Source organism: Phaseolus vulgaris, chromosome 8, assembly GCF_051622355.1.
Source record: "Phaseolus vulgaris cultivar YP4 chromosome 8, ASM5162235v1, whole genome shotgun sequence".
Lineage (NCBI taxonomy): Eukaryota > Viridiplantae > Streptophyta > Magnoliopsida > Fabales > Fabaceae > Phaseolus > Phaseolus vulgaris.
The window spans coordinates 13,268,140-13,284,504 of record NC_143505.1 but is presented as its reverse complement, the minus strand read 5'-3'; the positions used below and the strand labels follow the sequence as shown (position 1 = coordinate 13,284,504).

The window sequence follows — 16,365 nt, the reverse complement described above, 5'->3', positions numbered from 1 at the left end:
AAAAAAATTTGGCATATGAAATATAGACGTGGCTGTTTCCTGTCCGTGCATTAGGTCCAACCTACCTACTACCTGCTTTTGTTCTTTTCCAAATTTCAAAGAACTTCTGGAACATTCCTAAATGTCAATTAATTGTATTCCATTAATTAATTAATGTTTAGAGGCTGATAATTTAAAAAACTATCATTACTTGATCTCCTATAAAATACAAATACTGATGCACAATGAGACACGCGTCACTCTATCATGCACCTCGAAAGCGACGTAGTGGTCCACTCCGTTTTCCAGAAGCTTCCGCACCATACCAGGGTCTTGGACTGTGCAATCGGCAGGTGCGGTCCTGATCGGGCCACGTGTTCCAATCTCCACGTCATCATCCGACGTGGTGCGTGCTATTACCTTGTAATTGATACGCTGTCTTCAAAGTTTAAACTCCTTTCTATTTACTCTCAGCCTCTGGTTTTCGCATCAACAAACGCAGCGTTGTTGTCGTTTCGTTTCGTTCTTCGTATTTAGAAGAGCTCAAGGGGATTTCTTCTGCGTTTTGGAGCTTCGTCTTGTCGGTTTCCGGATCGGAGTTTCCTAGCCATGAGCGAAAACGAAGCTGCGGAGGATGCGACGGTGGTGGTTGTGGAGAAAGAGTGCGCGGAGAAAATGGTGTACATGTGGGGATACCTTCCTGGAGCCTCGCTGGAAAAATCTCCGATACTGTCTCCGGTGCCGGTTCCTCTCTCCGATCCTGCATTTGCAGGAGTTTTGTGGAAGGACGTGTGCGGTGGTGGTTGCGGATTCGCCATAGCCATATCAGGTAGATTACTCAGTCCATTGACTTTACTTTGACTAAGTTCATATTGAAATGTTAAACCACGTTGAAGATATTCTAGATCTGAAATCGTTAGAAGGAGATCCTCGGACTGTTTTATTTTCTTAGTTCCGAATCATCTGTTAAAGTTTGGAGAACTGTTTTTTGTTTTTTCGTTGTTGTGAAATTTCGTTAATTTCTTCGCGGATTTGTGAATTTGCAGAGAAAGGGAAGCTCATAACGTGGGGTTCTTCGGATGATGAAAGCCAGAGCTACTTGACTTCTGGGAAGCATGGGGTAATGCAATTAGTGTTCTAATGTGGGGTTGGGTTCTGGTGTGAATTTGTAGTTGGAATTGATTTTGCAACTTGTTCTGGATGCATGTGCTTTCTGAAGGAGATTCCAGGGCCTTTTCAGCTTCCCACCGAGGCTCCAGTGGTGAAGGCTGCTGCTGGTTGGGCTCACTGTGCTACAGTCACTGGTGATGTTTTTTGTCCGATCTTGATTTAGTGGTTGTGTTCTGAGATGATTCAGTGCTTGCTGGATTTTAATTTCTTATAGTAATATGGTTGGTTTGGTTACAAATTTTATAAATAAATTAGAAAAAGAAAGAAGCTTTTGTACCGCGGTATTTCTGTATCGAGTCACCAAGATCTTTAGTTAGACTGTTTAAGCTGATTGCACCATAAACTCAAGCACATTTTGATGCATAATATTGGATTTGGGTGCACTGAAGAAAATGTGTCAACTCTTTTGACGGCAGTAAATCTTTGTGTGTGTTGTATTGATTAATTGATAATTTTTTGGATAGAGAAATTGACATTATTCATCTGGCGCATTGACTATATAGTTTTTTATTTTCACAAGAGCTTAAGTAAGCAGAAATGTAGAATTTCAATTAATAGTAAAAGCGACGACATACACTTGTATAATGTTGAAAAATAGAATATTTATAGTTTTTGTGATCTAGTATTTTTTTCATGACGGGTTAGAGTTGTTTGGAACTCCAGTGCTAGGACGTGAGAAATGGAAAATATTTTTTTTCTACCTTTTTGGCCACTACTCCTTCATTTCAATGTCTGGTTTCTCCTTATTCACTTCCATACGTGAAGAATGGATTACTAATAATTAAGGGGCCCCGTACATTAGGTAGCCAGAAGCCTCTGTACTGAACCTGATGTAATTTTTTATTCAAAATTCATTTTTGAATATTCTGAGAAACTACATTTTAAATTAAACCTTTGAAGTTTGATTATTTACAACTTATAATGCTATCTTGTGTAAGTGCTTCAATTGATTGACATTACTTTTAAAGGAATTGCGTTGTGTCTTAAAAATTAACAATAACAAGATACAAGAGAAATGAAGATAAGAGAGGATTTTAAAAATATAATAAAATAAAAGTGAGTGAATGTTTGAAGTTTAAAATTATCTTAATGGATTTTTAATAACTATTTGAACTGATCATAGTGAGAGAAAATTTATAGACAAGGATAACGTTAAGAAATGGTGACTGAGAATAAATATGGCTTTTACTTGCATTAAGTATTGATTAGTAAAAGTAATTTTATAAATGTATTATCATTGCAAACCTTTTTTTAACATTTAAAAAAATCTAAGTAGTATTTTTAGCAGAAATCTGCGGCCTATATCACTTTAATTGACTTACCCTACAATCCTATTAAAAATATGCATAAATCCTGAAAAGAATTTTTTTCCCTTTAGATGAGATCTGTAATTTAAATGAGATTGGCAAAGCAGATGTATGTTATGAAAACAAAGTATATCATATAAGGAATGCTGTATCTCGAATGGTGTACATGGAATATGGTTGAAAATTTCAATGCATCATTAGATTCTTTTGTGCTTTTGTGTTACAGTGCGACCATACAAATTTTTAATTAAAGATAGTCCACTCTAACTTAGCTGTTAAGTGTGATTATTGTGTTTTAGGCAACAATGAACACGGATCATGCTTGGTCAACCATGCAATAATAGACTACAAATTTATTTGAGCCATATTTTGCTTGTTTTTTGGTCTTTCTAAATATTACAAATTGTATAAAGGAAGACTAATAGAGGGATTATATGGGAAGGGAAGAAAACCTACAAGGAGTAGATTACAACTTTTTAGAAATGTGATACTAAATGGGAATCGTATGAGATTTAGAGGGATAAATAACAAATTTCAAATGGATTATTGACTTGGTATGGTTAACTTGATTATCATAGTATGCTAAGGAACAACTAGTCACTTCATAGGTTACCCTTCACAACCATGGCCAATATTAGAACACTACTGCTTTGCTAAAGAATATACTGCTTTGTGTACAGACGTAGGTGAAATGTATGCATGGGGCTGGAAAGAATGTGTGCCTTCTGGGAAAGTCATTACTGATTTCATCACTATGGGAAGCCTTCAAAAAGATACCACTGGGAAACAAAGTTCATCAATAGCCGAGCAAGGTGCTAATCATCAGTCTTGCAAACAACAAAAATAATTTAACAAGAAGAAAGTTTTTTTTACTTCATTTCAGGGAGCTAATGGAATTTCAGACATTAAACAGGAAGCCCTCAAAGCTCAAATACGAGCAGTGGATCAGATTCTCATCATGACAAGAAAGTGGGAGATGAAGTTGTAAAGCGAAGGAAGATCTCTTTCACTAGGCAGGACTCTGACAGTCAAGTATCTGGAGATGAATTCTTTACTATCTCTCCTTCTCTCGTGACCCTTGGTAATGAAGTGAAAATTAGTTCCGTAGCAGTTGGTGGGCGGCATACCTTAGCACTGTCAGGTAATTCACTTTGTGTGTGTGTATGTATAGTGTGCTATAATGACAGATTCTAGGGATAGTTGGCTCTGGTGGTTACATTATGTAGTTTTGTAGGTTCAATGAAGTATGAAGATATGGAAGGTTTTTGATGTAAAGCAAGACACCTGATGCATGATATTTTTACCGAAGTTTTCAGATGTGGGACAGGTCTGGGGTTGGGGCTATGGAGGTGAAGGACAGCTAGGATTGGGTTCTCGAGTAAAGATGATGTCATCCCCTCATCTTATACCTTGTACCGAGTCTGTTTCTGGGAAGGATAAATCATCTGCATTTCATCAAGGAAGTGGTGCTGGAGCTCAAGGGTCAAATGTTCCTGGAAGCTATGTGACGGAAATTGCTTGTGGGGGTCGGCATAGTGTTGTGATAACAAGTAAGCAGTTCACTTTGAATGTGTAGCCTTGCAAAGGAATCTTTGAATGTTTAAAAAATTGTAAGAGCATTTTACTGCAAAGGATAAATTCAATTAAATAATTGTAATCGGTAACCAAATGTGTATATATTCATTTACTGGGCTATGTGTTGGATGAGATGCATGTTTCAGTTAGTGATTCAGAAGAAGTCACAATTTCTAGAAACTTTCTTTTGTAGATACTGGGGCCCTTCTTACTTTCGGCTGGGGTCTATATGGTCAGGTGAGTCCACTATTGGAATATTTTATTTTTCATGTTCATCTATGCCTGGATGAAAAGAATTTTATTTTTGTTGCTGAAGATTGAGGTTGCAAATGTTGGAAACACTCACGTTTTTATATGCTGTATTCCTGAGACCCTAGGACACCCAACAAATATTGAGTGCTAATGTTGGGTTGTTGTTTGAAAGTAATGTGTTATGAACCAGCAAATTAGGAATGGTAAAGTAAAGAAATTTTATTGTATAGGATGAAAAAAGAACAATGGACAGGAGAATAAAGAATTCATAGAGTGATGGAAATAAGCTTGTTGAATGATTGATAAGGTTTAACTTGTAATATGGGATGATTAAGGATCCAAGAGGATGTACATAGAGCATAATTGGTTGAAAGAATTGAAATTATATTTTATATTTCATGAATGAACTTCATTTTAAAGTAAGTTGCTTAAAAAGTAATGAATTTCAATTGTAAAGTTACATACATTGAATGTTTAATATTTATAAATTTGGAGTGTGATCATAATAGAAATACTTAATAATTAGTTTAGTTTTTTTTCTTTTAAAGTTATTTACTCCCTCCCTCCCTCCCCCCGTATTTCTCTCTCAATATAATTTATAATTAGTTTGGTTTATAAGTTATTCAATCTTTTTCCATGTGTGTGTAGATTCATTTACTCCCAAGATTGTTAATTTTACTCCGTCAAAGCATTTTTATGGACATTTAATTTTTTTATTCAATTATTGAATTTACCGTTCTCATTAAGTTGATAAGTTTATAAAATGTATTAATATTTCTTGAATATACTTTATTTTGTGTAACTTAATAAATGTCAGCTATAAAATGACATATGTATGAATGTTTAGTATATATAGATATTATGTTAATTGTCAAGAAAATATCATATTTCAGTAGTTATTCTATACCACTTATTTAATGGAATAAGTATCCAAGGCTTATTTATTCTTGTTCATGTGTGTGTGCGTGTGATGAAATTATTATTTGTGTAACAAACTGATTGTAAGGGGAAGGTACTACTCTGTTACTCCTTCGGTCAAAGGATATATGATGACAATACTAGGTCTCTTGACAAAATCTAAAATATGAGAGAATTGAGAGTAGAATAGAAATAAATGACAAAATTTTGTTCTGTTATGGATATGGATAGAGAATTGTGCAATTTTTAATAATTAAAGGTATTGTACACTAATACTCTGTTCAGTGAAAGAGTTATGATTAAATAGAGATAATATCATAGAAAAAATTGAGTTTAGCACAAAAAACTCCTTTGATAAACCATAATTTTGGAGGGTGATCTAATTATTAGCATGGAGGATATATCTAGTTTTGTAGTTACAGTTAGAATCATTAGGTTTATACATAGTTTTTAAAAGGAAAAGGAAACGGAAAAAATAACTTTGATCATGAGGTACAAGTATGTTTGACTAAATAAAGTATCATACTATCATACTCTAGAGATTGTTTGGAACTGTGTATGAGATTCTTTTTTAAAATGTCTAGAAAGTGATTTCTTTGTTGGAGAGGTTCTTTTGAAAAGTGTTTGTAGTTTTGCATTGATGTCTGTGTGATCACATCCAATCCGTTTTACACTACTGCGCAATATGCGACAGACAAAGCCTGTATATTACGAAGTGAACTTTAAGCCTAACTCAACCCCATAAAACCGGCTCAATGGGGGAGGTTTGCACCCACTTATATACAATGTAAGGCTCTAATCTCTAGTTGATGTGAGATCTCCAACACACCCCCCTCACGCCGAGACTGCCAACTCGTGCGTGGGACTATATATTTTGGGTGGTCCGATAGCGGCCCGATAGCGGGTGGCACGATAGGCCCAATACAAACACTTGCTAGGATAGGCTCTGATACCATATTACGAAGTGGACTTTAAGCCTAACTCAACCCCATAAAACCGGCTCATAGGGTTGAGGTCTCTCTACAATCTCCCAAGTCTCATTCCTTTCTAACGCGCTCATTTCTTCATTCATGGCTCGAATCCAGTTCTCATCTTTTAAGGCTTCTTGTACCGATGTAGGGATTTTGATAGAATCAATAGCTGAAAGAAAACTCTGGTGCTGCATAGAAAGTTTTTCTGTAGACACAAATTGGGATATAGGATATTTGGCACAAGATCTTTTTTCTTTTCTCAAGGCAATAGGTAAATCATTTAGGTTAGGTTCAAAAGCAGTATTTAAGGTGTCCTCAAGAGTCTCACTGGTATCAGTTCTTACCTCCGGTTCAGACAATTGAATTGAAGTTGCTGTTCGACCAGGACGGGTTCTTGTTGCCTTCGCTGATATTGTTTTCCAAAATATTTGTCTTCATTATTCTTCTCTGGTAATGATGTTGGTGTAGGGTCTTTGTCATCCTCCCTAAGAACGAAATCCTGCAACAAAGGAAAAGGTGGCAACTCAAGGTCCTCAGCTTCTTGAATACTCTCTCCCTGAAACTGAGAACTAGGAAAGAAAGACTCTGTTTCATGGAAGGTGACATCTTTGGAAATATAAACTTTACGACTTTGAGGATGATAACATTTGTACCCCTTTTTGTTGGGGGCATAACCGATGAAGACACATTTGATGGCGCGAGGATCTAACTTACCCCGATAAGGACTATGAACATGGACAAAAGCAGGACAACCAAAGACACGATTCTGAAGACTATTCAACATGGGAATAGAAGGATAGAATGTGGTCATAACCTGAATAGGAGTAACACCCTCTAGAACCCGAGAGGGTAATCTATTAATCAAATAAGTGGCAGTCAGGACTGCTTCCTCCCAGTAAGATCTAGGAACAGATGTTTGGAAAAGTAAAGCTCGAGTAACCTCAAGGAGATGACGATTTTTCCTTTCAGCAACCCCATTTTGTTGAGGAGTGTCCACACAGGTTAATTCATGAACAACTCCATTTTCCTCAAGGAACTTGGAAAGGTTTTGGTTCACATATTCTCTTCCATTATCAGAACACAATCTCTTAATTGGACTTTCAAATTGTGTTTGAATCATTCTGTAAAACTTTACAAACAAGTGAAAAACTTCAGACTTATCTTTCATGAGGAATATCCAAGTAACCCGAGTACAATCATCAATAAATGAAACAAACCATTTTGCACCTGAGATATTAGGAATAGGTGAAGGTCCCCATACATCTGAATGAATAAGATCAAAAGGTTTAGAACTTTTATTACCATTGGGAGGAAAAGTTGTCCGATGGTGTTTAGCAAACTGACAAACATCACAATGAAATGACTCAGCAGACACTTTTGTAAATAAAACAGGAAATAAGGACTTTAGGGTACTAAATGGAGGATGACCAAGACGTCTGTGTTGAAGCCATATCTGAGAGGATGACCAAGATTCATGACCTTGCTGAAGATTAGAAGTGTGTGCCTGTAGTCTAGCACACTTTTACTTTCTTCATACACAATGGGAAGGGAAAAATATCACTGCACAATTTAAATCTTGGGTAATCTTTTGAATAGCCAAGAGGTTATTGGATAGTTTGGGAACATGAAGCACATTTTTTAAAGTCATTTTTTAAAGGAAATGAAGGTTGAAGGTGAATGTTACCACGACCATTAATGGGGGTAGTGGAACCATTAGCAACAGTAATATATGGCTTACCGGATAAAGTAGTGTAGGATGAAAAAGAAGAGGAATGAGGTGTCATATGATCAGTAGTACCAAAGTCTATAATCCAAATATTTTTAGTACTAGAAGCATTAAAGGATAAAAAACTAGAACTCTTACCACTCATAGTAAAGGATCAATAGCTAGATGGCTTACTAAGGGAGTCCATGAGAGTTCAAAACCAACTGAGTTTTTCAGATTGACAAAATTTGATCCTGTTCACACACAAAAAAAATCCGCCGGAAAAATTTTCCGGTGGCAGTTTCCGGCAGCGGTGGCGGTGGTGGTCGGCGGTCAATGGTGCAAGGTGGTGGTGGTCAATGGAGAAAGGATAAGGAAAATAGAAAGTTGCAGCAATGAAGGCTGCCAAGGAAAATGATTACAGCAATGAAGGCTAAAAAAATTGCGGAAGCAGAGTCTCCTAGATCAGGAGCTCTGATACCATATTACGAAGTGGACTTTAAGCCTAACTCAACCCCATAAAACCGGCTCAATGGGGGAGGTTTGCACCCACTTATATACAATGTAAGGCTTTAATCTCTAGTCGATGTGGGATCTCCAACACTGTATTTTGAAGTGCCTTCTCATAACCTCACAATTCCGTTTTGAATGTAATAAATTACTTCTAGCCATGGTTATCAGACTCATGATTCTACATAGACTCGTGAGAGAGCTTTGTAGACTTGTAGACTATGAAAAAAGTAAATATAGTACCATACTAATTCAGAATTTCAACACCAAAACTAATCAAAATACTAAACAATAGTTCCATAATTCTAAAATAACAAAGATTAACGCACATGACTATTATATAAGATCAAACTACACCAAATATGAGTTCATATAATCACAAAACATAAATTCTTATAACAATTAAAGAACTAAAAGTCGATCTTCAAGTTTTTGTCTCCAATCCCCTAATGATATCATCTCCGAAGATCATCATTGTCATCAATCTCTTCCTCAAATGATAAGTGTGCATCATCACACATCAAAAACTATATTAACTATAGTATAAGGATCAAATGTATTTAGAGTTGGATCAGTTGAACTTGGTTAAGCTATGAACATTTTCAGCATCACCTTCACCTCATCAGACTCAATATCATCAAAACGGGAAACAATATATTTTTCTAATTTGTTCATTTTTGGGATTCAATTTATACATGACATAAACCAAAGAAACAGTGTATTTTTTTTGTAAATATGAATTTATGTAAACCAAATAAAGAAAATTGAAAACCATATAATTTGAGAAACTTGAATTACCACTCCATGAGCTTCAATTATCCTCACACCCATAAATAAATGCAAGTTGAACACCATGACTAAATTTCTCCTTTCCTTTATTTTTGAACATCCTACTACTACTTTGAGTAGATACCACCTGTGTATTCTACTCATCATCAAACTCTTCAATGTTCTTTTCTTCATTGATGCTTCCTTAATGTCTCCACAAATTTCATCATTGCAACTTTAACTTTTTATGGAACTAAAGCACAAGGTTCAGAATCATGTATAGTTCAAACAATGCTTGAACCTAGAAATTCCTTCGTTGAATGTCTTTGAGCAATAATTACATTTAACTTTTTTTCCATTGCACAAAATATCTACTCCTTGTTTCCTTCCAATATCTGTCCTATTTCTGGTCTAAGAAGCTACATTTACATTGGGATCAGAAAAAAATATAGAAATAGGAAATTATAAAAAGAGACGAGAAAATTAAAATCAGAAAAAAAATCTTAAAAAATTATAATAGGAAAAAAAACAACAAAATGATGGGGTGGGTGGCACAAGTTCACAAACGTGATGCAATGAGAGGATTGAGGGAAGACGAAGTGTGCCAACGATCAGAAATGTGATGGAAGCAGTGTTGTGCAAAGAAAATGTGACAACAGTAAAAAACAGAGAGAAGACACAATCTGCTTCCAAGAAGCAGAATGACTAAAGCGATGCCAAGCAGATTGGTGTTGGCCGGAGCCGAAACACAAAATGGAGGTACTTTTGTTGGAGATCTTCTATTTGGAGGACAATATGGGTTCTTAAAACGTGAACAACAGCATTTCTTGTCGCTTCTCTGCTTCTCTACCCAACCACGGACTTGGTGACTTGATTTGGAACTCGCCAGTCTACCGCTAGTGAACCAAGTTTAGATGAGTCCAGTCTAAGTCTATTGAAAAACGAGTTTAGGGATGAGTCAACTCGTGAACAGTGAGCAAATTTAGAGACTTGTACAACAACTTTGCTGTTAGTTTACTTGTGGGTTTGATAACCATGCTTCCAGTCAATAAAAAATAGCCAGGGGGAGGAACTAATATTAATTTTTTTTGTACTCTTGTAAAGCATTAAGTTGCCTATTTGATTTTTTTTTTATTAATTTTTGATTATTTTTATAACGCATGTAAGGGGGTTATCCTAAATTTCTTTACTTCGTTGCATGTAAATTTCTTCTAGTGTGGACAAGGGAATAATGCTGATCAGCTGAGACCAACTCAAGTTCCTTCTTTTTTGGGAACCAGAGTCGAAAAAATTGCTGCTGGGCTTTGGCATACATTGTGTGTTACTGTAAATGGTCAAATTTATGCATTTGGTGGGAATCAGTTTGGACAGTTGGGTACTGGTAGTGACCAGCCTGAGGTATGTTTTCCTTAATTCTGAGATCACTTTGTCTCCATTAGAATACTATTGAGCAAACAGAAGTACTTTTTGATAAAGTTGTGTTAGATAGGACCCATGTTAACATTAACTTACGATTATATAGAGAAACTGATATTAGTAACTAAAGATAGCTGGGCTTGATGTCATTATTTTAAAATTGCATTGCTTTGTAGATTACGCTGTTAACTAAAGGTACTTGACTAGTGCACAGACTAAATACCAAATCCTATTCAACCTGGGAAGCCTTTCATTTATACACAAGAAGGTTTCCGAAGTATAAATTTTCATAATACTTAAATACTTGTTTTGTACATGTAGGTGCAAACAATTTTTCTTTCAAAATCCTTAACATAGGCATAATAGGCCAATCCTTAACATTAACCATCATAAGACAAGTTGGAAGCTACCAAAATATATGTTGGGATAGCAAGTCCAACAAACCCAAATTGAAACCTGCAAGTCTGATAAAAATATATATTTTAACATGAATCCTATAACTTTGAAAATACTATCAACATAATAACTAAAGAATAAGTTTCATAAACGGAATTAATTTGTCAAAGTACTTCCTTTTCCAACACCATTTATAAAGATTTCAAGAAGCTCGTTATATGTAAAATAGTCTGCAAGTTATACCTAATTGAATTGAACTACATAGAAGTTGGGGTGACAAACAAGTCACATTCCACCCTCATCTAATCTTTAGGGGCTACCCCCTACCCTTTAAAGGTCCAGTCACCTGCTATCTTAAGCTGGGGGCCTTTTCTCTTGAACAAGCTAATGGCTGGAGATTGATTACTCATCCTTTAGCCACATAAAGACTAACTAACGACTTTTATCAACCAATACCTTAACTAAATCTGCTATGTCTACATGGGCCATTTTATTTCCTAATCAACCACAAACAGTATCAATATATCTCTTTACTGATTGTTGATGGTGTGCTCTTCTGATCAAGAACTTGTAAGCTGAATATAAAAATCAGCTTCAGCTTAAAGTTAAAGCTTTACAGCACTATTATGATGGCTGCAATATTATATTGAACTTCTCAGATGGTAAAATGCTATTAAGATAATAAACTCAATATGATAGAGTTGATAATGTTGCGTTGGATTTGTGGACATATTGGTAGAAGAAATAACATTAGAATAGGAATGAATTGCGATACGAAAACAAATTTGGAACAGCAATTGCAAGAAGAATGACAGAATCTCAGATTATGTAGTCTGAGCATGTTGAAGTAGACATATAGGAGGTACAAGGGGAGTAGGTCAGATGGAGGGTAACCTTATTATGATTTGATGATAGCGGGAGATTGTCAATAAACATGATTCCTAGTTCCACATTATGGTGATCCTTGTAGCCTATTCCACCTAGTGCAAAAAAGGATTGGTTATTGTTATTGTCTTAAAATTTCAAAACCATCATTACTTAATTCCCTTGGATTACAAATTACATAAATAATGTAATCATCAAAGCTATTTTTCTTGACAGCATAATTGCTTCATTTTAAAATTTTTGTCTCATAATGATTTAGGATACCAAGTTATGACACGGATGTCAAATATAATAAATATCTGATGCATCCATACAATTATTCGCAAAATATACAGAATATGACACAATGCAGACGATAGTTTTGAATAATAATAGCTGCAATACCAAACTCGTAACTGGTCCAGTACGTAATGTGGAGAACTGCTGCTCATGGCATGCATCTGATGAATGGAAGATTAGTTCATCTGTTAATTTACTAATGTGAAATAAAATAATTTCAAATTGACAGCAGAAGTTGTGATTCAGTCATCATACTTGCATATAATATATTTTGGGACCAAATAGTCAGCAAGCTTGAAATTATTTCCCTATATAATTTAAGAAAATGTCACTGCTAACTCTAGAGAACTATCTTATAGGGTGTAGAGCCCTGCAGATTTAACCATAAACAAATATGTTCGCTAGAGACTTCGGAGACCCATATGAGGAAGCAATATCAAGGATCAGCATTTTCTGTAGACAACATCACAACTGAGGTCACTAAATTTATGTTCTTTTCATTGAGACTATAATCTCCAATTATCCTCAATTATTAACATCTTGCCATTTCCTTAAAATATAATGTTACTCAAGGGCACTATGACTTATTAGAATAACTACACCAAGACTAAAAGATTTCAAGTCAACGCTTTAGAATTTATTTTGGTAATGGAACAATGGACAAAGAGATTAGTAAGAGTCTCCAATTATTCGAGTCTCCAGAAACACCAATGTTTACCCTTCCTGTTACAACTTAAGCTCTCAAACGTGTATATGTATCTACCCGAAGTACCAAATGCACCAACTCCACCTTTCTGACGAATCAAGCTAGAGAGTTTCATTAGGTTTGGCACATAAAAAACAGATTGGGAGATCTAATGCAAGTTGGCTTAGGGATTTGGTTACAAAATGCAGAAACATAAGTGAATGGTATGGCTCCAAATTAGCAACATGCTTAAGGACGGTTGGGACATTCTCATCTCGTATGTTTTTATAAGGAAAAAAATATATCCTGTTATTTTGCCTTTCTGCATGAAGATGATGTAGCTCTAACATTAAAAATGATATATTATGAATCCCCACTATCTGGCAGTCGATAGCTGTATATGTAGTTATATTGTGTCAGTCTAACTGATATTTTGGTTAGCAACCCAAATATTTGCTTATTCATAATCTGAGATTGTTAATGATAGATAACAGTATTCCATAATAGCTGAAAATTAACTTGCCTATTTGTTTTTCCTTGTTTAGACTTCACCTAGACAGTTGGATGCTTCCCGTTTTGAGAATAGGCATTCTAGTATTGTTTCTTGTGGGGCTCGTCACAGTGCTTTGCTGACAGGTATGTCACCATTACTATATGCCCTTGGGGAGTTAGAACCAATCCTGGGGAACTTTTCACATATGAGAATTGACAAAATAAATAAATAAAAGTAATCGTGTCAAGAATCATTTCATGGTCAAATGCTAATATCATGGTCAATTCACCTATGATGGCCCATACACATCCTCCGACGAGGCTGCTTAGTATTTTCCTCTTTAAGATCTCCACCATGGAAATTTTGGAAGTTTTTTAAGTTTGGTAGAGAAACAACCATCATTTTATTTATTCACAAGAAAATATAGCTGTGTAAATTATTTTAAAATTGAAGTTTTCTCGTCACTGATTAACTAATGTCATGTTTCATACATACTCTTGTTTCCTGTTTATCATATTGAAGCTGATGGTCACCTATTCACTTGGGGGTGGAACAAATATGGTCAGGTATTCCCAATATCTTAGATAACTCTTAAATATAAAGTGGTAATATTGGTGCTTGTATTGATTTCTGATTCTTACCTACTTGGACAGCTTGGTTTGGGAGATTCTGCTGACAGAAACATTCCTGGTCAAGTTTCTATCGCTGGTTGCAGGCCAAGAAATGTTGCCTGTGGTTGGTGGCATACACTGCTGCTGGTCGATAAAACCGACTAACTTCATTTGTCCATTAGCAACATGGTGGTCGTACAGTTTTGATAGGTTACTGACCACTCCAAGCCAGTTGGGTTGTTATCTTCAACCTTCTTCTCTTCATTCCCCCCTAGGAGTGTGAATCTAAAACTTTATAGTGGTGGATCCTTAATGCTACATTGGTGTACTCGTTTCAGCAATATTTTTTTTAAGTTGGTTCGAAGTAGATTATTATGTTGTATCCGTTTAATATTTTGTTTGTGTATATATTGTTTAATGGTGGAATTCTTCAGCAATTCTCATGTTAATACTTTTTTACTTCAACTCTTGTTTAATGATTAAAATATTAACTTATAGGTTCTTTGTACTTAAAGTGCATAAAATTTTAATTATGTGATATTTAAATTAAAATTTTAATAATATACATTAATATTTAATAATAATAAGGTTATAGGTATAATTTAAAGTATGACTAATAAGGTTATAGGTGTAATTAAAATATTAGGTTAATTTTTACTTAAAGGGAATAAAAGTTAAAATTGTTATTTATTAATTGCTTTTAGTGTACTAAGATTATCCCAATAAACAGTAGGAGGGAGATGAGAAATAGTAAGCTCGGTTAAGTTTGGTTATATATAAGCGAGGCTTATATCCAACTTTTCTGTTTATGCTTACTGCGTCCATATTTTTAAAATTTCAGGATTGTCTCTGCGTGTTATAGTACGTTCTAGAAAATTAAATTTGAAATAGGTTGTTTTGCATTCCAGAAATAATTTTTTTAACAGAATTAAAAAAATTAAAATCTCATTTTATAGGTAAATATGGAATACAAAGAATATATTCTGAAAAAAAAAAGATCTAGAAACTTACTGTAAAAAGGCTAATTTGGAAAATTGTTTAGGAAGGTGTTCTGCGAATTCAGAATTTTATTCCATAATATCAAATTCGGAACAGATTCCGATTTACATCTTCATCCCTATTTAAAAACTAAAGATGAGAATTTTATTTCATAATATCAAACTTGGAATACATTCTCACTTGCATCCTCGTCCCTGTTTAAAAACTAAAGAGGAAATTTTTTATATTTCACATTAATGATAGGGTGTACGTTTAAATTTATTGGGTGCAGGAAGCAAAAGCCAACAAGCTATAAAAGAGATATTGACTATTTTTCAAGTGTATGTGTCATAGCGAGAAGATTCAATTTAGGCCTTTTCTTCCTTTTTATATTCTAAATTTACCCATATGAAAATAAATACATTATGGTGTATGGTGGACATTTTGGTGGTGTTGAAATGTTTATATGCACTTGTGAAGGTTGGGGTGTGCTTGGGTAGTGGTTGGTGGTGGTGGGGCTTAATGGTTGGTGGTGGTGATCGGTCGTTGTTGGTGCATTCGATAAATCTCTACTTTTACATTTTCAGTTTCTGTTTTAATTTGTGCAATTAGAAGACCTTTCAAATTATACATAAAAATTTTAAATAATTTTTTTTTCAAAATATATAATCTAAAATGCACATTTGTATTTTGATATTTATAGTCTAAAATAAATTTTTTTATTTTAGATTATATGTTTTGGAATTTTGGATTGAATTCCAAAATGTATGATATGAAATAAATTTGTTATATTTTGGAATGTAGAAATTTGTATTTCAAAATTAAAATACAAAATATCTATTATGAATTGTATGTTTTGGAATACAAAATTTGTGATTTTTTGAACATTTTTTTGTTATTTTATTTTTAAGTCATGTAATTGTAGTAGGGTCTTAGATATTATATTGCTTTGTTCTTATTATATAGACAACTTTAACAATTATTGTTTAATATAGAGATGAAATCTCAATATTGGATCAAAATAGTCGATGAAGTAGATAAATTGTTTGATATGAATCAAATGGATGTAATGAAGTTTGTGGCAAGATGAATTGGTTGGAGGAGATTGTGATAGCTTTTTTTACGGGGCAAGTATAATTTCATGCATTTGGATAAAAATTGTGACACATAAAATATGTTTTTGTTGTAATATATTTTTTGTAATGTTATACGGTTGATTTATACAGAGTCATGAACAATGTTCACTAATAATAACAAGTTGCATAAATGAAAATATCTCATTAAAATGTTTCCAACTTTATGTACAATATATCTTTAAAGTATAAAATAGAAAATCTAAATACATAACACAATAACTTAACTACTATTCCAATTTTGCCTTCCACGTACAACATATGGAAGTTTAATATAAATGACTCCCTCATTTGTCACTCCACGGGCTAACTGAAATGCAATGTAGGTTTCCTC

General features: G+C 34.4%; 1 protein-coding gene across 14 annotated transcripts; it reads left to right on the top strand.

Moving 5' to 3' along the window:
- The first annotated feature begins 314 nt into the window (after positions 1-314).
- LOC137823537 (ultraviolet-B receptor UVR8) lies at positions 315-14,385 on the top strand. 14 transcript variants are annotated; one of them, XR_016514683.1, is made up of 12 exons: positions 423-808; positions 1,026-1,099; positions 1,199-1,283; positions 3,137-3,268; positions 3,370-3,597; positions 3,773-4,006; positions 4,209-4,268; positions 10,371-10,553; positions 12,491-12,607; positions 13,362-13,452; positions 13,832-13,875; positions 13,963-14,385. XR_016514683.1 is itself a non-coding variant. In XM_068628725.2 (12 exons), exons 1-12 carry the CDS (start codon positions 589-591, stop codon positions 14,083-14,085), a joined length of 1,575 nt encoding a protein of 524 aa, XP_068484826.2. In that variant the 5' UTR covers positions 423-588; the 3' UTR covers positions 14,086-14,385. The 14 variants fall into 14 exon arrangements, 6 of the variants coding, with proteins under 6 accessions (XP_068484827.2, XP_068484826.2, XP_090149814.1 ...); XR_016514685.1 differs by having other exon boundaries at positions 3,766-4,006; positions 4,225-4,268; XR_016514688.1 differs by having other exon boundaries at positions 3,691-4,006; positions 4,225-4,268.
- The last annotated feature ends 1,980 nt before the right edge of the window (positions 14,386-16,365 follow it).